This window comes from Loxodonta africana, chromosome 3, assembly GCF_030014295.1.
Source record: "Loxodonta africana isolate mLoxAfr1 chromosome 3, mLoxAfr1.hap2, whole genome shotgun sequence".
In the NCBI taxonomy this organism is placed as follows: Eukaryota; Metazoa; Chordata; class Mammalia; order Proboscidea; family Elephantidae; genus Loxodonta; species Loxodonta africana.
In genome coordinates, this window is record NC_087344.1 from 53,587,555 (window position 1) to 53,609,213 (window position 21,659).

The 21,659-nt window shown below is 51.2% G+C and overlaps 2 protein-coding genes across 3 annotated transcripts in view; both read right to left on the reverse strand.

Moving 5' to 3' along the window:
- ALDH4A1 (aldehyde dehydrogenase 4 family member A1) overlaps positions 1-3,481 on the reverse strand; it is a 44,705-nt gene extending 41,224 nt beyond the window's left edge. The window contains exon 1 of the mRNA XM_003413131.4: positions 2,811-3,481. Within this exon, the coding sequence (XP_003413179.1) occupies positions 2,811-2,872 (62 nt within the window). The 5' untranslated portion in view covers positions 2,873-3,481. The remainder of the gene's footprint in view (positions 1-2,810) is intronic.
- Positions 3,482-5,634: 2,153 nt separating this feature from the next.
- IFFO2 (intermediate filament family orphan 2) overlaps positions 5,635-21,659 on the reverse strand; it is a 53,024-nt gene continuing 36,999 nt past the window's right edge. The window contains exons 3-9 of one of the 2 annotated variants that reach the window (XM_064281371.1): positions 20,407-20,502; positions 19,135-19,275; positions 17,680-17,819; positions 12,226-12,346; positions 11,970-12,059; positions 10,921-11,051; positions 5,635-9,379 (exon numbers count right to left, since the gene is read on the reverse strand). In XM_064281371.1, coding sequence (XP_064137441.1) covers positions 9,274-9,379; positions 10,921-11,051; positions 11,970-12,059; positions 12,226-12,346; positions 17,680-17,819; positions 19,135-19,275; positions 20,407-20,502 — 825 coding nt within the window. In that variant the 3' untranslated portion in view covers positions 5,635-9,273. Of the gene's footprint in view, positions 9,380-10,920; positions 11,052-11,969; positions 12,063-12,225; positions 12,347-17,679; positions 17,820-19,134; positions 19,276-20,406; positions 20,503-21,659 lie in introns of both variants that reach the window. The other variant, XM_003413437.4, reaches the window with a different exon arrangement.

Genomic DNA, 21,659 nt, shown 5'->3' on the forward strand with positions numbered 1-21,659 from the left:
CTAAAACGGCTTCTCCATAAGGGCAGACATGGTACACCACAGGTGTGTCCTAAACTAGCTCTTTAATAAATGAACAAGCCAGTGACCGAACATCACATCTGCTCTTCTAGAGCAGTGGTTCTCAACCAGGGGTGATTCTGCCCCCTCAAGCACATTTGGCAATTTCTGGAGACTTTTTCATTGTCATAACTAGGGGGTGTTACTGGCTTCTAATGGGTAGAGACCAGGGATGTTGCTAAACATTCTCCAATGCACAGGACAGCCCCCCACAACAAAGGATTACCCAGATCGAATGTTAGCAGGGCCAAGGCTGAGAATCTCATCCGCAGGCATCAGGCCAGTTGCTGCTGCAGAAGAAATGCAAGCCTGGGGATCTGGCTGCAAAATGCTCACTCTCCTCTTAACTCAGGAGGCCCCGAAATTAAGAACATGAATCTGGAGTCAGATGGACCAAGATTTTAGCCCTACCTCTGCCTTAACTGTCAGGTGAGTTATGTTTCTTTCCCCATCTGTAAAATGGGGGTGACAGTCCTTATCATCACAAAGCCTGGCCATGGCACTTGACTGCTTCACAGATACTGCTGTTATGGGCTTTTGTTTTATAACAGGGATTGCTTTCTACCAGATGGAAAAAACCAGCTGCTGTTGAGCCGACTCCAACTCTAGTAACCCCACGCGTATCAAAGTAAACCGTGCTCCAAAGGGTTTTCAATGGCTGATTTTTTGGAAGTAGATCACCAGGCATTTGGACTCGAACCTCCCATCTTTCAGCTGGCAGCTGACTGCATTAATCATCTGCACCACCCAGGGACCCCTTCTAACAGGCATTAGAGGTTTTTCATGTCCAAGTCTTCTGCCCCACGAAGCAGAAACTCCTCGAAGGCCGCATCCACACATAAATCCTCTGGGTATCCCTCATCTCCAGTGTGTTTGGCATAGCAGCTGCACATGGTAGATTCTCAGGAAATGTGACAATCTAAAAATGATCACACCTCCCCCAGCTTCCGTCTAGAGAAGGGTGGTCTCAGAGTGCAGTGAGAAGCCTGCACAGGGGACCACGCTGAGGAGCTGGCAAGTATGGCCCCGATCTCAGCTTGGAAGAGGAGTCCTTTTTTCTCATGTCGTCTTCCTGTGCCCGTCCCTATCCCCTCCCCACCCACAGAAGACACACAAGTGTGTTGAAACTCACCTGGACTCAGGGTACCCCCGTGCCATCCCTTGGGGGCAGGGAGGGAGAAGGGACACTGATTAACTCAGAAAAGGGCAGAGCTTAGCAGAGGAGACATAGCAGGCCACAGTCCTAGGGGTCAGGCAAACAAAGCTCAAACTCAGTGACACTGCCCACCTTGGAAAGGGAGGCCAAGAGTCATGGTCGTGCAGGGGTCAAGGGCAGCCCCACCAGACTGTAAGCCCTTCTGGGACTGGGTCTGTGCCTTACCTACCTCCCCTCACCTAGTCCAGAACAGGGCTCTGAAAACAATTGTCACTGAGTGGGCAGTGGTCCAGAAACCCAACTCCAGTGTCAGGGTTTGCAAATCTGGGTCTGAAAAGCAGATATACCTCCAAACTGCTCCCTCAGTCTCTTCACCTGCAATTTGGAATAGGAGTCCCTCGGTGGTGCGAATGGTTAACTTACTCCACTGCTAGCTGAAAGGCTGGAGGTTCAAGTCTACACAGAGGTGCCTAGTGATCTACCTCTGACGAATCAGCCCTTGAAAACCTGTGGAGTAGGTCTACTCTGACACACACAGAATCGCCATGAGTCGGAATCCACCTGACAGCAACTGGTTGGTTTAAGGTGGGATGATACTACCTTCCTTACAGGAGTGAGAAGTTTAAAAAAAAGTGATACTGATCATCATGATAATAAATAATAACTGGACACTTCCTATGTGTCAGGCAGTTTTAATGCATTTTACAAATTAATTCATTTATAAACTCATTTAATTCTCACAATAAGATACATGCCAAATGCCTAGCCCAGTATGTCCTACATTATACTCATTGTCAGTCCAGTCGATTCCGACTCATAGAGACCCTACAGGAGTGAGCAGAGTAACCCCACAGGGTTTCCAAGACTATAATCTTTAAGGAAGCAAACGCCACATCTTTCTCCCAAAGAGCACCTGGTGGGGCCAGTGGATTGGAACCCAAGACCTTTTGGTTAGCAGCCAAGTGCTTAACCACTAAACCACCTGGGCTCCTGGGTAAGCACCCCATAAATATTACTATTCCACCTACTAGAAAATAGTCTCTCTCGTTCCTGTTTTGGACCCAACACTTAACTTGAAAAAAAGGGATGAGGAAGAGAAGCAGAAAAAATGACGGTGGAAGGAGGAAAGGGGAGACTCAGTGAATCTCAGGCGTGGGTCCTCAATGTGAGTCGAGGGTGTGGAGGTGAGAACCGTGAAATGCTAAAAATAAAGGTGTCTCTCGGCGGAAGCCAGCGTACTCCGACGTGGAAAATCCAGTATCAAAAGGAAGATGAGTGAATCGGTAGCTACTTTCTGAGAGTGGGACCCGGGAGAGCCCAGAGGCACCCCACTTGGCCGCGGGATTCGGGAAGGGGGCCTCTCCCGCTGAAGGTTAGTGACCACTTGAGGGAGGCTGGGGAAGAGGCTGAGAGATCCCCGTGGGAGCAAGGCCTGGGTGGAGGGCGGGGAGCACTGGAGGCAGAGAGCCCGGGAGCAGGGGAGGGCTTGGGGAGCCCCGCGGGGACAGGAGCCCGGCTTGGGGGAGGCCCAGAGACTTCGCGACCCCGGGCCAGCAGGCGCCGTGCTCGGGGCTTCCACAGCCCGGTGTCCACTCACCTGGCTCCTCTCCAGGGGCGGGCCAACAGGGCGCGGCGGAGCGCGAGCGGCTGCAGCAGCATCTCGGGCTCGGAGCGCGGCTGTTAGTAAAGCATGAGACCCGGCGGAGCAAGACCGCACGGCCCCGCCCCCTGGGACCGCACCATCCAGGAGAGGGGGGATCAGAGCACCCCAACCGTCCTCCGAACTAGGGGGTCAACCGAAACCCCTCCCTATATATCTTCCGTTAATAAAACTCTTTCTGTATGGGGGCCGCTGTGCAATGGAGGGACAAGGGAAGCCCTGGGATATACCCTCTATCCCCCTACTCTTGATGGTATGACCCAATCGTTCTCGATAAAGGGGGAGGGGGCGTGAGCCCCATTGACCAATCAGAGTGATACATGAAAGCTTCTGGGCCAATCAGAGGGACGGGCCCGCAGCAGCCTTCTTAGGCAGGGAAGAGAAGAGAGAGGCTAAAAAAACCAATAGGAGAGCAGAAATGGGGCACTTGCTGAGGCTAAGCGGAAAGACCTGCTACCAGGTTCTTCGTCAGCGCGTTAAGTGCCTCAGAGGTCGAGTCCCTTTGCTGGGGCTGCGCTTGGCTGCTGGGAGGGTCTAAATTTGTGCGGCTGCCGGACTCCTCCGCCCCGCAGGGCCACACCCGGCTAGCTCCTTGGCCCGGACCCAGACCGTTCCCCACCTCCTGGCCTGGCGCAGGGCCACCCAGCCTCTTAGGGCCTGGCGCTTTTTAAAGTCGGCCTGCTTCCTTGCAGATTATTATCAATAAAAGATAAAACCGGAGCCGTTGTAGGCTTAGCTTTTCCTTCAGTTCCTCTGCAGCGGAACCACTGCTCTGACGCTTCTCCCCCCACCCCCCTACCCCCCACGCCCCCTACCCCCCACCCCCCACACCCTGCACCCCCCACCCCCGCCGGCCCCGCCTAGATCAAAATTTGTGTTTTCTCTATGGGGAATTGTTCGCTTGGTGAATGCTTGAACGTTATTTATAAGTCCCGGGTTCTGAAGCCTTTCCTGATGACGGTGTCTTAGGGACCCATTCCGTTCCTAAAGTTGTTATAGTCTTTCTCACACTGTTATATCTGGTTCTATTTCCTCAAGCTGCGTGAACCGAGTTCCTGCTTATGAGGCAGAGTTCTGATGCTGATTCTGGTTCTTCCCTATGACCATGTAACTGGGCGAGTGACATAACCCCCCAGGCCTCTGTTTCCTCATGTATAAAACACGGTTAATAATTATTGTTAGCTGCCACGGAAGTGGCTGTGACTCCTGGAGAACTTCTGTATAACAGGATAAACTGTTGCAGGTCCTGGGCCATCTTAATGATCGTTGGTATGACTGAGTCCATGTTGAGGCTATTGCGTCAATCCACCTCATTGAAGGTTTCCCTCGTTTTTGTTGGCCCTCCTCAAAATGCCCACCATCTCATGCCACTCCTTTTCTTCCAGAAGATCACATCATTTAGGAAACTTTGTGGAACTGGAACATTCAAAGAGTGACGAGTAAGAAAGGGAAACTACATGAGTGCATATCTTAGAGATGGCAAAAAACAAACTGGAATGGGCAGTGGCTGTTTCTCCTCGTCCTTGGAAGACCCTAGTCAAGTAGGTCCAGTTCGGATGGGGCAATGTCGTCCTGAATTTGGCCATTAACAGGAAAAACCCAGAGCCTCTCCTGGGTACTGTGTGGGGGTTTAAGATGCCGGGACTTGGTGGCTAACAGGACCTCAGTACCAAACCAGGCTATGCCACCTTTCAGCCTGTGCTCTACCTGGCCCTCTCTTCTGTAAAATGTGTGTAATAATCCCTGCTCTGTCTCCTTCCAAAGAATTCATTGTGAGCTATAAGTGTAACAGGTGATGTGAGATTTCCTTTTTATAACTAATTGGCTAATCAGTTTGTTTCAGTGTTTATGTGGCTCCCAGTCCTCTTGCCCCTCCCATCCCACAATGTTCGTCAATTTAAAAAAAAAAGCACCATCAATTCTAAGACATTTCTCTTTATTTAAAAGAAGCCAATATACAGGATATAAAGGGCATGATATTTACAACAGTACAGTAAACAGGTTGGTGTTCAGTAGGATCAGTAGTCTTTCAGTGAGTACAAACCCTCCCCCTTCCCCTTGACACTAGACCCAGCTGGCAGACAAACAGCAACAGTGGGGTGGGATGGGATCACGGGATATAAAGTCTCCCTGGATGGGGTTTAAAATCAGGTAGATGCTCAAATGTCCGTACAAGGGTCTTGGGGGGGGGTGCCTTTACTTCATTTCTGTGAGGAGTGAAAAGGGGGGATTTGAGGGATTTGTCCAATACTAGCACACAGCCCACTCTGACCCTGGAGTATTCCACTCATGGAAAATTCCCTTCCAGAGAGAATGTGGCCTTATTACCTGTGCCCACTCAGCTGCCTCCAGACTTTCCATTCTAGGACTAGTGCTCAGTGTCTCAAGGTGGATGACCTAGGCCAGAGAGACTCCCAGCACCTCATCCCTCAGCCTGGAGGAATACACCCCAGGACTGCAGCTGAGTTCCTGGCCTGTAGTAGGCACAGCCAGGGCTGGGCTCTGAGCATCTCCCAGCATTTCCACTCCTGCCCCAGCTCCCTGACAACCTGAAACCCACTAAGACCCAGGCGCAGAGGAAGCTGTGTGCTACCTGAACCCACAGCCCCACTGCCACATTCTCAACCATCTTCCAAACACAACTGGCTTGGAAACAGATCTTGGCAAACCAGAGTTAGAGTAATTAATCAGAGCCTACCCTCTGAAAGAAAGCTTGCTCCCAGCCTTCCCCACCTTAATTCCTAATTCCCCACTGCCCACCCACCCCCACAAGCACCCCCCCCAAGACTTCCCAGGACCAAGGAGCTGTGGGAGGGTCAGGGAAGAGGAAAATGGGGTGAGATGGATCCTACACTCCACAGAGGTCGCTCATCACTGTGGATGGCTAGGCGGTGAGGCTGGGAAGACAGGTTGAAGGGTGCTGATTATATTCAATCCAGGAGCAACATGCATATCTTGTCCACAGAAAAATGCTGGGCTACCACAACTGCCTACCCGAGATTAAAAAATCTTCCCCTTCATAAAAATAGATGAGAGTCTCTTGCTTTATAAATAGATTACATTTAGCTTAAGTTACACCTTACATTAACCCCTACCCTACTCCCTCTACCCCCATCCCAAGCCAAGTGGTTTGATTCCCACAGATCTGAGCTACATCCACAGAGCTAAGTCCCTGATGAACACACGAGTACATAATTTCTGCCTGGTTCTTCAGCGACCTCAAGATCTGTTTGCTACAAGAAAACAAAATGTCTTTGTTTGCTGATAATATTTTTCCCCTGTTTCAAGTCTCATGGGAATGTGTTTATATGTGTGTCTGTGTGTGTGTGTGTTCCACAACCAGGGAGCCAAAAGGAAGCTACTCTCCCTGCCCCTTCCCAATCCTCTCTTTTTATAAACCCCCCAAAAATAGGAGAGTGAGAGAGGGCAGCAAAGGAGAGCCCATCTGAGAACAATTCTAAAATACCAATGTCAATATGACACTGGGCTTAGAAATAGAAAACCAAAATTAAGTATATACAGCTTTACAAAGGACACACCAGGTTGTGCCAACCTGGCCTGGAGCTGCCCCAGTGAGCATTGGGGTCTTTCTTGGCAAGCTGTGGGCTCATGGCGAGGGGATAAGCAGGGCCCACTGGCAACTAACTCAAAAAAGAACTTGGTGGGGAGGGAGGCAGCCACGCCAAGACCCAGGAACCAGCCCAGGAGGCAGGTTGACTACACCATTGCTGTCCTTTCCCCCATTCACCTGCCCCCAAGTGGAGAGCAGCTATTGGAAACCAGCAGAAAGGAGCTCTCTGACCACCATCTCTCTCCAGCTCCTGCCATCTCCATACTCTCTAGACAAATTCACAGCACCCTAATCTCCAAAGACAAATGACCTATGTATATAAGGGGGAAAGCAAAAATAATACACCAGACACCAGTCACCACCGTAACCTTCATTACCCTCAAATACTTACACTATTACTTTACTGCCTTAACTCTAAAGATATGTCTGTCACCCTCCCAACACCTTGAGGAACAACCCAGGGCTGGCTTCCATGCTGCCTACCTAACCCCCAAACCATGCCATTCAACACCCCTCTCAGCCCTGGACAAAGGAGACCCACAGAGGTTTGGCCAGTGTCCTGTCCTCGGGGAAACGGAAAATCTTTTCAGCAGCTGAGGTCCAAGCCCAACTGGCTCTGATAACCTTTGGTTAAAATAAAAATAACAATAACAACAATAATAATAATAAGGTATGTTTGAACCCTGTAACCTTTAGAAGGAGGGCCGGTGAGGAGAAGAGGAGGGGCAGTCTCTGCTTCAAAACCACCATCCCTCCAAGTACCTATCAAAGGACTGTTTGGCTAATAAGAGATGCTGGGAAAGGAAGCCTCTTGGCCAGGCTGCCACAGGGAACCAGTAGGGTATTCCCCCAACAACAAAAAAAACAAAAGAAAGGAAAAAACTCATGATAAAGGCCACCAAGGTCTGATAAATTACACATAGTCACTAATACACTCTCACGCTCTCTTTCCATATACATATACGTATATATAATATGAATATTATGTACAATGGTAAAGACTGCAAAACAGAGAGGGGAAACGGAGGAGAGAGGAGGCCCTTTAAGGTTGCTGGTGCCCTGGGGAGGAAATACAGGGGCCACAATCCCACCCAAAGCCAGAGCTCCCTCCTCTGCCTCCAGACACAGGAAGCGGGTATGAAGTTCTGGTCTTTGGGCACATTTTACTCTTTTGACCTCCAGGGGGCACTCCTGGGCCAACGAAAGCAAAAATCAGCCATCACACCACTGTCAAAAAAAAAGACACCAAACTGATTCATAGAGACCCTATAGGATGGAGTAGAACTGCCCGATAGGGTTTCCAAGGAGCTGCTGGTGGATCTGAACTGCCAGCCTTTTGGTTAGCAGCCATATCAATTAACCACTCTGCCACCAGGGCTCCCACACCACTGTAGTGGGTACAAACAGAAAAAAAAAAAAAAAAGGCTGCTAGGCCAGCTCCAAGCTAAGATCTGGCGGTGGTCTCAATACAGTGCCCTGCAACTACGGGCCACTCAAGTCTTGGGGAGCTATTGGCTCAGATGAACTCCCCGACTGGTTAGTCAGTGAATTATAGAAAGAGGCTTATGTATGTTCATGAGTGGGACAGAGGATGGTCCTCACTCAGGCTTCTAATCCTGCCACCTCCAATCTGCCAGCAGCCCTCACTGCCTCCCTCCCTTCCCCTTTCCAATGCCTCTTTCCTGCCAGTGGCCAAACAGCAGGCAACTTGGGGACAGTGGAGAACCAAGATGGCAGCAGGCCAATACTAACCAGAGCTCCACTGTGAAAGGGGGAGGATACCAGGCCTGGCCCCCTTCAGACTTTATCACAGAGAAACCACAGGCCTATAATATCTTGGAGCTGGCTGGAGAAGGGGGAAAGAGCATCAAGTCACCAGGGCAATAAAAGATCCTCCCAAACCAGTGAGGTCCCAAAGCAAGCAAGCAGTCAGGTGGGCTGAGGATCTTTCAGGAGCCCAGGCCTAGCTACCAACCTGGACCAACCTCCCCTCCCAAGACAGTGCTCACCCTCAGAGGCTGGAAGAGAGGTGGCCCTCGCTTCTGCCTCCCTCCCAGCTCCAGGGGGAAACCATGGGTCCAGGAAAGGGCCCACCTTCCACAATGAAATAAGGCAAGCTGCTTTTTTTGTTTGTTTTGTTTTTTTTTGCATAGTAGTTTAAACACAGTGAGGCTCCACCTCCCCGCACAGTGCCTCATCCCTTCACTTTGCCACTCGATCCAAAAAGAAAATAAAAATGTGTTTTTGCTCCCTTCTTCCATCTTTCTCTCTTTCGGTGAGTGAGAAACATTTGGGAGGCCCCCACCCAGACCTGGAAAGGTTGCAGAGACAAACAGCTCCTTCCTGGGGGAGACTGACTACCCCAAGCCCCAATTCAGTCAGTGCTGGCAGGTAGAAGAAGGGAGGGCAGAGCTCATGGCCAATCAGATGAGCAGGTGGGAGGGTAGAAAACCACATTATATCATGCCCAGGGGCCCTGCCCTCACCTTAGAGTTTTGTATAAAAACACCTGCTAGGAATAATTCTTTGGAGCTCAAAGTGGCTCAGCTTAAGGGAAAAGGCACAGTTAACACTGCATCATCCGGACAGAAGTCTGCATTTGTGATGTGGAGAACAATAGAAATTGACAGCACCATTCCTTGGGTGGAAGGATGGAGAAGGGGCACTGGTTGGTGGTGGGGAGTGTGGAAGGAAGGAAGGAAGCAGCAGTCCCTCGGGGCCTCCAGAGAAGGGAGGACGTAGGAAGTCTGTGTGGAGCCTTCGTGACCCCATGGGGGCAGGGGGAAGGGCCCCATCTCCAACACCACCAGGCACTTAGGGCCTCAGTCATCAGCTGACCATGGGCTCCACATCCGCCTCCCGCTCAAACTCATCCTGGATCTCGTCTGTACTTCCTGAGTCGCTGCTGGCCATGGAGCTGGGGGATGGGGAATTTCTGGAAGGCAAAGAGAATGGGGATACTCAGAGAGCAGGCTGGGGATTTCTGAAGGATTCAAGGAGCCGGGAAGGCTGAGTGGCCACTCCCGTAACATCTCACCTCAGAGGGAGACCCTACTCTGAGACCCTGCCCGATCTCTGCTTTCCTCAGAATTTTCTACGTTTTTGTGTTGAACATGGCTCTCAAGACCTCTTGGGGCCCCTTCACCAGCCTTGAATTGGTCTGAGTGCTTTGACTTCTCTAGACTAAAAGCTCCCTGGGGGCAGGGACCATGGATTAAACGTGGTTCTTACCCTCCCATCACCTAACACAGGTCTCGGTACATACTGTTGTTGCTGTGTGCCATGGAATCAATTCTGACTCATAGCAACCCTACAGGACAGAGTAGAGCTGCCTCATAGGGTTTCCTAGTCTGTAATTTTTACAGGAGCAGATTGCCAGGTCTTTTCTCCCACATTGCCACTGGCCGCTTTGAACTGTTGACCTTTTTATTAGCAGCTGAGTGCTTAGCTGTTGTGCCACCAGGACTCCTGGGTATACACTAGGTGCTCAGTAAACCCCAATTAACTTCAACTCAAAGGGAGGCCATACAGGCAGGCTTGAATTTTGGCTCTGTGGCTGATGAGCTGAGGGTCCTTGGACAATTTACTTAACCTGCCTAAGTGTCAGCTCCTCCATCTGAATAATAGAGATAATACAGTGGGTTCTGGGACATTAAATGAGTTAAAGGTATGATGTGTTAAGTGAGGGCCTTGCACGCGCTGCTTCCCACGGAGCTGTCTCTCCCTCTTTCATAGTCTGAACCACAGCCTTGAACCACAAACACAGTAATATAGTTACGGTAAGAAAAACAACTACAGTTAACATCTACCTTGTGCTTTGTGCCAAGCATTTTACATGCATTCTCTCATTTTATTACGAGACTGTCTCCCCAGTAAGGCTGCATGTTCTTGAAGGCAGGGGCTCTGTCTTTGTTTTTGTGTCTCCCAGAAAACAAAAGGTGCTTTGTACTTCCCAGTCTCTAGAGGACAGACCCAGCCAGCTCTGGGTTGGAAGATGGGAAAGAAAGGGAAATTGCTTCCTACAGTGCCCTGCCCACTTCCTCCACTCCCCAAGTCAGCAGAAAACGGCGTGTAAGTGCCATGAGGGCAGGGGCTGTGACTGTTTTGTTCAGCACTCTATTCCCATGGTCTTGCACATAATAGGCCTTCAACAAGTATTGCTGAATCGATGGGGGGAGCAGGGTGGGTTCGTTGTGGTAGCTACATGAGATTAGATATGAAAGACATCTAGCACATACTAGGTACTCTAATATTCATTGGATGGATGGATGGATGGATGGGTGGGTGGGTGGGTGGGTGGGTGGGTGGATGGATGGATGGATGGATGGATGGATGGATGGATGGATGGATGGATGGATGGATGGATGGATGGAGAATGGGCTGGATAGGTGAAATTGACCAGGCTGTAAGTTCCAGCTCCACCAATTTCCCTCAAACACCCAATTGCTGAGTCCCTGGGACAGGCAGGGCCAGTACCTCTCTGCAGAGCCTTTGATGAGCCGGCGACAGGTCTCCATCTGCACATCCAGGCCCCGCTTCATGCTACACATCTCCATGTACTCGTGCAAGTGTCGGTTCATGTCACTCTTGGCTGTGGCCAGCTCCAGCTGAGGGGAAGCCACGTGGGATAAGGGTGAGGGCATGTCAGAACCCTCGGCATCTTCCCTTCTCACTTCCTCAGTGGTAGCACCATCAATGCCACCACTGCTGTGCCCTTGGGACCCAGCCTCAAGGGCTTCAACCTCCCTGGGCCTCTGGACCCATCACTCTGTTCTCTGCATACTCGCCCATATCCTCTGGAACTGCTTCTGGTCAAAGGGAATGGTTGGTTAGCAACCCCAGGGACACCTTCCTTGATAAGCCCCACCCAGCTCTGATAATTCCACCAGCCTCAGCATTTCTGCACTCTTTTATATGGACTGGATTGTAAAAGTCCTTAAGTCTCTTTCATGTTTCTCACCCTTCTCCTCTTTCTTCAGTATGACAATGCAATGATTCTCGTTGCTATTAGGGTTTCCTAGGCTTTAATCTTTACAAATAGTCAAGTGCACAGGCTCTGGGGCCAGAGAGAATTGGGCTTGAATTCTGCTTCCCAGTGGTGAGGCCTTGGGTAAGTCATTTGGTCTCTTTTAGCCTCATCTCCTCCTCTGTAAAATGGGTGGCACAGCACCTACACATGGGGTGGTGGTAAGGTAACTAGGGAGGATGTACTTGTAAAGGGTTTCCTCAATGCCTAGCATCACTTGGTATCACTAACTACCATCTCAAACAAATTAAAAAAAAAAAAAACCTCTCTGGGGCAGGCAGTGATTGCCAACCCCCACTTTACAGATTAGGAAACTGAGGCCCTAAGAATGGTGTGAATTGCCTAGAGCCAGGCAGGGAAACAGTAAGCCTCCTGATCCCAATCCTGTGCTTTCCCCACCCTATTGCCCCTGCCCACGTAGGCACTTAATCACCAGGGGTCTCAATCATGTGGCTTTCAGTCGAACCTCCCTCATGGGCTCTGCAGACTGAGCCCTCACCTCAATCTGGCCTATCGTTTCCTGGTACTCCTTGTCTCTCGTCTTGAAGAAGGATTCTGTCTCGTGGATCAAGTTGCCCAAGTGTTCCTCCTGCTGGGGAAACAGAACAAAGGGGATGATTTAGATGGGTGTTGGGGGCCACCGAGAAAGAACAGGGCTGAGGGATAATTGGAAGGAGATCCTAGGTGAGAGCCCCCAGGAGGATGGGCCCTCCAGGCCCCACCTCAGCCTCTGGGAAGCCAGGCCTTGGGCTTACCTCCCTCTGCAGGTCAATGGTGGGATTGCAGTTGGTGAAATCCTCCCAGAGCAGCAATGTGTCTTCATTCTCTTCCCATGTCAGGCTGTCACAGTCGTCGTCAAAATCAAAGGTCTCCCGCCTATGGGAGTGACATGGAGGACATGACTGAACAGATGCCCAGGCTCCCAGGGACCCATATGTGGGGTGGCGGAAGAGGCAAATGCAAAAAAAGATGTGGTACTGGAGCAAAGGAGAATGAAATACACCAAAGACACAAGGAAAATATTAGGCCAAGAGACAAAAAGGCTAATATTTATACCAGAGACTCCATTAGCCTGAGACCAGAAGAACTAGATGGTGCCCAGCTACCACAAATGACTGCCCTGACAGAGAACACAACAGAGAGTCCCTGATGGAGCGGGAGAAAAGTGGGGTGCAGAACTCAAATTCTTGTAAAAAGCCCAGACTTAACGGTCTGACTGAGACTACAGGAACCCCAGAAGACATGGCTCCAAGGCTCTCTGTTAACCCAGAACTAAGACCATTCCCAAAGCCAACTCTTCACACAAAGATTAGACTGGACTATAAAACAAAAAATGATGCTCGTGAGGAGTGTGCTTCTTAGTTCAAGTGGATAAACAAGACTAAATGGGTGGCTCCTGGTGGGAGGTGGGATGTGAGGACAGAAAAGAATAGGAGCTGGTTGAATGGATACGGGAAACTGGGGTGGACGGGGGCATGTGCTGTCACATTGTGGAGAGTGCAACTAGGGTCACATAACAATGTGTGTATACATTTTTGCATGAGAAATTAACTTGGGCTGTAAACGTACACCTAAAGCATAATTAAAAAAAAAAACTAAAACCATTGCCATAGAGTCAATTCTGACTCATAGAGACTCTACTAAAAAAAAAAGACAGGGTGGTAGCCAAAGGAACATTCGCCTTATCCACAGAGTTTAACTTTTAAAACGCAGAATATATTTATGTATTATTTGTATATTTAAAATGTACATTTTAAAAATGCCAGATTTTAATTAGTGGAGACTGAAAATATTTTCCCCAAGTCTCATCCTGTTATTTTTTTTTTCATTCATTTCACAGCTATTTCCTGAGACCCTCCTTGACCAAAATGATTTACATAATCTTCTTGGCAACTTGGAAAGGTTGCTGTTTTATGGACAAGGAAATTGCGCTTCAGAATAACTCACATGTCTTAAGTCACACAGCTAGCAAGTAGCAGAAGCTGGGGCCCCAAACCAGGTCTGTTTCTGCGGCTTTTTATCTCTCATCATAACATCAATAAGCACCCACTATGTGGGGGGCACTGGACTACTAAGCTTATATTAAAATGCAATTAGTTTCATCCTCACAACAATCTTATGAGGTAAACATAATTATTATTCCCGTTTTACAGATAAGGAAACTGAGGCTCAAAGGGTTAGGTGACCTTCTTGACCAATACATGTCGGGCACTGGATTTGAATTCAAAGCCTGCATGACTTCAGGGCCTCCTTTTTCATTAGGAGCCCAGGTGGCACAATGGTTAAGCACTCAGCTGCTAACTGAAAGGTCAACGGTTCGAACCCACCAGTGGAGAAAAGACCTGGCGATCTGCTCCTGTAAAGGCTGTTGTTATTGTTGCTGTGTGCGGTCAAGTTGATTCCAACTCATAGTGACCCTCTATGATGCAGTAAAACTGCCCCATAGGGGTTTCCGAAGCTATATGATCTTTTAGGGAGCAGATTACCAGGTCTTTTCTTCCATGGAGTCACTGGTGGGTTTGAACCACCGAACTCTTACCTATAAAGGTTACAGCCTGGGAAATCTTATGGGGCAGTTCTACTTTCTCATATAGGGTCACTATGAGTTCTACTCTGTCATATAGGGTCGCTATGAATCAACTTGACAGCACACAGTGACAACTATTCATTAGAACTAAAAGCAGGATGACCAACCACACAGGTTTGCTTGGGACTGAAGGGTTTCTCAAGACACACTGGTTACCCCCATTGGAAGGGACCTTGAGGATCACTTGGTCCTACACAGATAAAAAAAAAAACACAGATGGGAGGGTTAAATCACTTGACCCAATAAGTCAGTGCCAGGGGAGGGCATGGATCCTGAGTCTCCAGATTCCCATCCCAGAGCTCTCCCTGTTGCCTCCCTCAACTCCTTCCTAGATCCTCCAGGGCATTACTCCCAACAGTCAGACAAAGAATCAGACTGGGAGCCAATGGGCAGAGCCCAAGAAAAACTTCTGGTAAGAAGCTGCCTAGAGCGTTCCCTAGGGTCAGGCCACTCTGGTTCCCTGCAAAAAAGTAGTTCCTGCTTGAGCCTGTAGGTGGCTCTGTGAGTCCAGGAACCAGAGCCCGGGGCTGCCGGGCGAGGAGAGGCGCTGCTGGCCACTGCTAGCCAGAGCCTGAGTCCCTGGGGTCCAATCATCACCGCATCACATACTCGACTCCTGACTTCACTTCCTTTCCAGCGTCTGGGGTCTGACGGAAACCACAGCTGAGGCAAAGTACAGGAAGATGGACAAGAGGAGGGGCTGGAAGAGGGCCTCCTCCCTTGCTAAGACTGTAGGGCAGGGTGGAGGGGAAGTGCCAGCTGGCCAGGGGCAGAGAAAGTAGCAAATTCCTCCTCTTCTCCTTGATCTGAATCCCAAGTAACCAACTTTGATCAAAACGAAACACAGTTCTAACATGGGTGCATTATTCAAAAAGCTTCTGAGAACTGGCCAGGGGCAGTCTCTCTGGGTCTCAGCCTATAGCAAGTGAAGATGTTGGGGGAGAGGCCAGGGCCCCGCCCAGGGTGGGGCCAGCAGGGCCTCGGCTGACACTGCGGCAAGGCGAGTGTGTGTCTGACAGGTGAATTTTTTTTTTTAAACTTAGGCATCTTTACAACCAGATAAATCTAATTGGATATTGACTCATTTCAGACCAGTCAACACACAGGCACCTGTTTTTGCAGCATGTGCTCTTAGCTAGACTGTGGGCTGAACACTCTTTCCTACTCCCAGGCGCATCTGCCAGTGAAGGTGCACCCCGGAGCTCTCTGCACTCGGCTCTCTTGGGATGTGCTCTTTGCTTAGGGATTCTCTGGTGACTTTATAAAAATGCAGGGCAAGGATTTCTTCAGAGAAGCCCATTCACTGCACCAAACTAACCCAGCTTCGGGTCCCTGGGGTCACACAAGCCTATCTTAGGCTCAGGGATGCCTAGGGAAAATCTAGACCCAACCAATGGTCCTTTTCAAAAGCCCCTCTTTGATCATTAGCAAAAAATGAGAATATGAGATTTTAGGGCGATACTGAAAGATGAATCAAGAGTCTGGGGGTCTCTACATCACCTTCAAATAGCCAACCACCTAACTACAGCTCCCCATCTCAGTTCTGTTTCAAGGGGTTGGTGAGTACAAGGAAGTCTCAGGCAAAGGAACTCTCATGGCGCCCAGGTTCCTACTCCGGCCCACACCTGCTGGTGTCCCAAAGAGTCAGCTGGGCTCAGCTGGCAAAGGGACCAGGGCAGGGACGGTGTGCAGAGGAGGCAGAAGAGGGACATCTCTTCCAAGCATGAAGACACTGCTGTAGAGGATAGAGCAGTGGACCAAGAGTCGGGGGCATACCTCTGTCACAAAGGCCTGTGCACCCTTGGGCACATCATCACCCTTTCTGAGCCTTAGTACAAGGAAGGAGTTGAACCGAGAGATCTTTGGACTCTATAATGCTAAAGCTTTGCAGTAGAGGCGCCTGCCTGGCATTTGAAATGAATACGATGTCAGGGTACCTGCTGACAGGAGTGGGCCCCTCTGAAGGGTTCTAGGAGGTGTTGTCAGGGCTCATCAGAGCCAAGGGTGCAAACCTATGCTGTTGGAAACCAGGACTGCAGGGAAGGGACCCAGGCCAGAAAGCTCGCTTAGCCCCTAATGCAGGAATGAGGGGTAGGAAGAATGGAGGCCTGGGGAAAAGCTGAGTTCTCCAGATTCAGGTACCTGACTGTGAGGGACTCAGAGACAGAGCAGGCAAGAGCAGTCTGGTGGGCCTGGGGGAAAGGGGGACCCCACAGACCAGTCCCAGCCCTCTCCTTTGACTCATGGCCTTTAGGCAAGTCACCCAATGCCAGCAGCTGCACCTCTTCTCTCTGCCTCCTCATTTTAGGGCAGAATATGAATTATAGTTAAAGATGGGTCAGGATTCAGAGCATGGCACTGAATAAGCCAAGGCCACACTGCCATCCCTGCCCCAGGTATATCCATACCCAGTGATGTTCTGGTAAACCAGCTCCTGGGGTGGGGGACAGGGGAGACCCTGATCTGTAGCATTTGTTATTTCCCACCATGGCCAATTTTAAGCAGCTAACATGATATCACTGAACTTGGAGTGGGAAGAAATGCACACAACCCCGACCATACCCAGCCCAGACTCGGCCCGGGCAGCACTACGAAGTGAGAGAGCCAGGCAGATAGGCCTGGGGCAGAATCTTAGTTTTGCTGCATATTAGCTGAGTGGTCTTGGTCAAGTTGCTTCCCCATTTGGAGGCTCAGTTCTTGCATCTACAAAGTGGGGTGGGGGGATAACCCCTACCTCCTAGGTTGGTGATCTGGAGTCAATGAACTCACGCTGGGAAGCACCATGCCTACGAAGGCTGCTCAGTGAAAGGCGGACCCCTTCCTTGGCTGGTGTGGTGGCATCCAGGGTGTGGATCAGCTCAACCATCCCGCCCCAAGGAAACTAGAGGGAGGGGTCTAAGGCTCGAAAAATAGTCCACAGATGACCTTTGCCCCTGGGTGGTACAAATAGTTAATGCACTCGGCTGCTAACCGAAAGGTTGGAGGTTTCAGTCCACCTAGAGGCGCCTCAGAATAAAGGCCTGGCGACCTACTTCCAAAAAATCAGCCACTGAAAACCCTATGGAGCACAATTCTACTCTGACACACACGGAGTCACAATGAGTCTTGTAGCAACTCTGAATAACTTGACCCTTTCTGGATTCATGAAGTCACCAGACACAGAAACTTCTGAACATGGCCAGGGAGGGGACAGCCCAGCCCCTTCTTCTCATGGGAGAGAACAGCTGAAGCAACTCCCTCCTCCCACCTCCATTCTGTCTGTCCACTGCCCTGGAGGAAGTGCTCCAAGGGAAAGGAAAGAGAGAGGGAGACAGGTAACATGAAGAGCTATGGAAATCTGAAAAGCACCTGCTGTGCCTGGAGGCAGCTGCCAATAACCAGCTCCTGGCCACCATGCTGTGGGGCCCAATGGACTCAACTTTTCAAGAGAGACTGCGAATGTGAAATTCTCCAAATTCTAAATGTTGAAAATGAACCCCAGTTCTTTGAAAGCACCGTGCTGACGAAACAAACACACCCGTGGCCTCCTAGCAGCCCAGCCCACCAGTTGCTGCCCCTGCCTTAGCGATCGAGATTGGGGGGATTGGCAAGGAGCCCCACAGTGCTGGGTGGGAGCACTCACAGCTGATTGAACATGCGCTTCATCTCATCTGTGATGTTCATGGAGCCGACTTCATCGTCTGAGAACCGGTTCACCTCTCCGTCCTGCTCGGAGATGTCATCGTCTGAAGCCACCTTCCGCTCTTTCTTTTTGGGGACCACCTGAACCGGAAAGGAAGAGATCAAGGTAACTGGGAGGCTCTGCTGGGATGGAGGTGGGGGCGGGCCACTGAGGAGGGAGCCGGCATCCCACACGCAGATGGAGCGCGGCTGGGCCAACCACTGGCAGGAAAGATGCACAGGTCCGCTACGAAGCAGGCGGTGTTAGCGGGAAGCGTGAGGTGGGGGGGCATGCAGGATGGAGGACATGGACGGCCTGGACCCTTCCCCTGCCCTAGGAGGCCTGCTGGCTGGGCTCATCAGAGAAACAGCCCCACAATCTGGGGAGAAGAACAGGCCAGACCAGGCTGCAGAGCCACCTGGGATGTCTCAGAGCCAGCCGGAGAGACGGTGAATCCCTCACAGAGGCCAAGACCGCTTTATGCTTCCCAGAGACCTCTTGCTCACATGCAAAGGCAATGGGCAGCAGCCCGAGGAACACCAAGCTTCCGCTCCAAGCAGACAAGATACACGCAAACGACACTGCTGAATTGGTCTCCTGCTTCCCAGCAGGGGCATAGCGAGAAGGCACAGAGAGGAGAAAGGGCCGCGGAAAAGCCCACATCTTGCCCAGCTATGTCCAAGGTCACACACTTAAAGCAACCACAGACTGTATGGCCCTGAGCTCAAGCAAAAGCCAGACCACAACCCAAAACACAAGAAGCAGCCTTCCGAGAATAACATGTGCTCTTTGGTCAGCTGTACTGGGAGGACAGACCTTCTCTCAGGAGCACACATACTTTCACATTAGGTTGGGGAGAATGGAGAGATTCTTAGTGGGAACAAAAATAGTTCAACGCGAACAGCTCCTCTTTGGAATTCTGAGGTCACCTGGCAGGGCTCAGGCCAGCTCACCCAGTTGTCCCCACACTTTGGCTAGGGCTCCCCACCTAGGGGGATGACGCCCAGTTCTAGCACACAGAGGAAGGGGCCTGAGGCAGAGCAGAGGCATAGTGTGGGGCAGTGGAACGAATTGGAGGGTCATGAGACCTGAGTTCTAGTCTCGGCTCTGCCACTTCTCTCCTGGAGTATACACGTCACGTCAACCCCTCTGGGCCTCAGTCTCCATGGCCACAGGATGAAGCAGTCAGACTAGATCACGGAGTCACAGGGTCTACGCTCTCTGGGGGTTCTACGTTCCCTGGTTTTATGTTCTCCAGGGGAGGCCAAAGGGGGATAAATGCTACCTCTTGGGGAAGGGAAGTGAGCGGGGCGTCGGGGAATAAAGGGCTGGCCAGGCAGGAGTGGAGGCCAGGGCTGCTCTGGGAGGGGGAGTGGCGGGCAGGTGGGCAATGGTGAGCAGGGTGGCCCTATTCACCTGGAAGATCTTGGACACGTCTTCCGAGTTCCGCTGCTGTGCGACATCGCACAGCTTGGCTGTGATATCGATTCGGCGGCAGATGTCCATGTCCACCTTCATGGCCTTTTCTTGGATCTTTGTGTCCAGGTCTGTCATGGGCTGCAGGGAGGACAGCAGGGGGTTATGTGAGCAGGGAGTGGAGCAAGGATGAAGGGGTGGGCAGCCCGCAGAGTCCAAGGGACCCTGAGCTTTTCCTGAAGTGAAGGGCTGGGTCAACGCTGCTCAGGCTGGGGCGGGGTGGGGAGAGGCCTTGGGGGTTAAGGGCTTTGGCGCCCAGTGTTTGCTGGTCTCCCTAGGGCTGGAAGGCATCCTCTCTGCAGAGAGTCAGGATGTTAAAGCAAAGAAAAAAGAAAGACAACTCACACTGTTGAAAGGCTGCCCTCTTTTCCCAACCTGTCTCCACACAGGGGCCCCTGCCGAGGCAGCTCTCTCTCCTGGATTCCACCCACAGCAGAAGGCAGGGGGTCGCTAGGATGGGAGGGTTCCCCTCCATCCAACTGAGGGGAAGCCAGGTGGCCTCCACCTGGGGAGTTTCCTTCTAATCACACCCAGCCCTGTGGTGCCTCAGCACCAGGAACCAAGCCAGGCTGAGTCACCCCAGCTCCTTCTCCTTTCTGCCTGCCCACTGAGTGAAGGCAGCAGGAAACCCAGGTCCCCGGCAGGAAGGAGGTCTTCACTGCTGGCAGCCTCCCCACCCCCACCACCACTATCATTACTCAGAGGGGCCCTGGAGTGTCAAAAGGACACACGCTGTCCCCTCTTGATGCACCAAAGCAAAACTGCTGGAGGCAGCTGGGCCTAGAGCCTCTTAGGCTGCAGAGGCTGGACCTGGGGTCTCCCTCACCCCTTCAGTGGGCCCCAGCCTGCCAGTCCCCCTCTTATGCCCAGACAAGCGGGCTGTAATCACCACCTGCCCTCAACAGTGGCAAGCTGGGAAGGAGTCCGACCGAAACACACACAGACCGTCAGAGGAGCCCTGGGGAGGGTGGGATGGGTTAAGCGGCAGATTAATGCATCTCTACTCAGACCGAGGGGAAGCGGAAGTGGGGGCGGGGGGGAGGCGAGAGGAGGGCGCCTGGTCTCCGATGCATCCGTCATCCTCACGGTCAAATGCAACAGCCAGGATTCTAACTAGAAGCCGAGCTCCGGCCGCCTCAGAGTGAACGAAGCATTTTGCATGATGGGGGTGGAGGGTTCATGACGCCTGGGGTGGCAGTCGGTGGCACTTACGTCACTCATGAGCCCCTTAAACACCACCAGCTCAGCTTTGAGCCGCTCGATCTTCTCGTTCATCTCCTCCTGGATGGCCTCGGCCTCTTGTGCCGCCTGCAGGGATGGAGATGGGAGGCCTTAGGGAGGTCGGGCACCCTGAAGGCAGGGGGGGCTGGACACCTGGGTCCAAGCCCTAGACGCCTGATGTCCAACCAAGCTGGGCACCTACATGCCTGGGAACAGGGTGCCCAGGCCTCCTCCCAGCCTGGCTTCCCACTGGACTCTGCTGACTACGGGGCACCACTCAGCCAAAAACACTTTTCAAAGGACTATTTATTGCATGGAAAAATCCATGGCAGATACTAAGAGGAAAAGAGTAGGTTCACGAAACAACTGACGCCAGTATGTTAAAATTTTAAGCTGGCTGACGTGAAATTGCCTGCATTTGACCACTTGTGATCTCAGAAAACGGCACCGTCATGTGTTTTCACCTAACACACGCATCTAGGGTGGGTGTGTGTCCGTGGAGAAAAGGCTGGAGGCTTACATACCAATTCAGCAACTGTGGAAGGGTGGCACTAGAGGTCATTTTTATTTTCTTCCCTGTGTTTTTCTGTGTTTTCCAAATATTTGACCCCGAGCGTTTTTTTAGAGGTATTTTTATTATTCAGGAAAACATTTGCTCTTTTCCTCCTACTCCTCTATATTACTTGAATCTATCTTGAATTTTTTAAGAAGATTAATGCTTAAAATATCAAAAGATAATTTTTTAAAAAGTGTTTGACAAGATCTTTTCATGCCTTCTCATGGAATCGCCACTCTTATTCCCATTTGAGAGGAAACAGAGGCTGACAAGATGAAGCGAGCTGCTCAGGGCACACCACAGGTGGGTAAGCAGCAGAGCCCAGATGCAGACCTGCCAGGCTAGAGCAGCAAGAAGAGGGTCCTCAATGCCTGCTGTGGAGAGTCCGCTCTGGCCGGGTGCCCACCTGTTGACATGCCCACCCGCTCTCCCAGGTATTCAGGTTCAAGTCATCCAGCAAGCTGGGGGCAGCCCTGGGACTTGGACTTAGGTGTCCCAACTCCCATATATGAGCTTTTCTGCAACATTGTGCTGTCCACTCCCAGCTCCAAAGTAGGGGGAGAGGAAACAGCCTCTTGGCTCCATAGGGGAGAGGCTGAGGTACCAGGAGGTAGTGTAGAGGTAGACAATGGGCTGGGAATCGACTCCTGGCTTTGCCCCATGAAGTCTGTGCCCCTTGACCACAGGG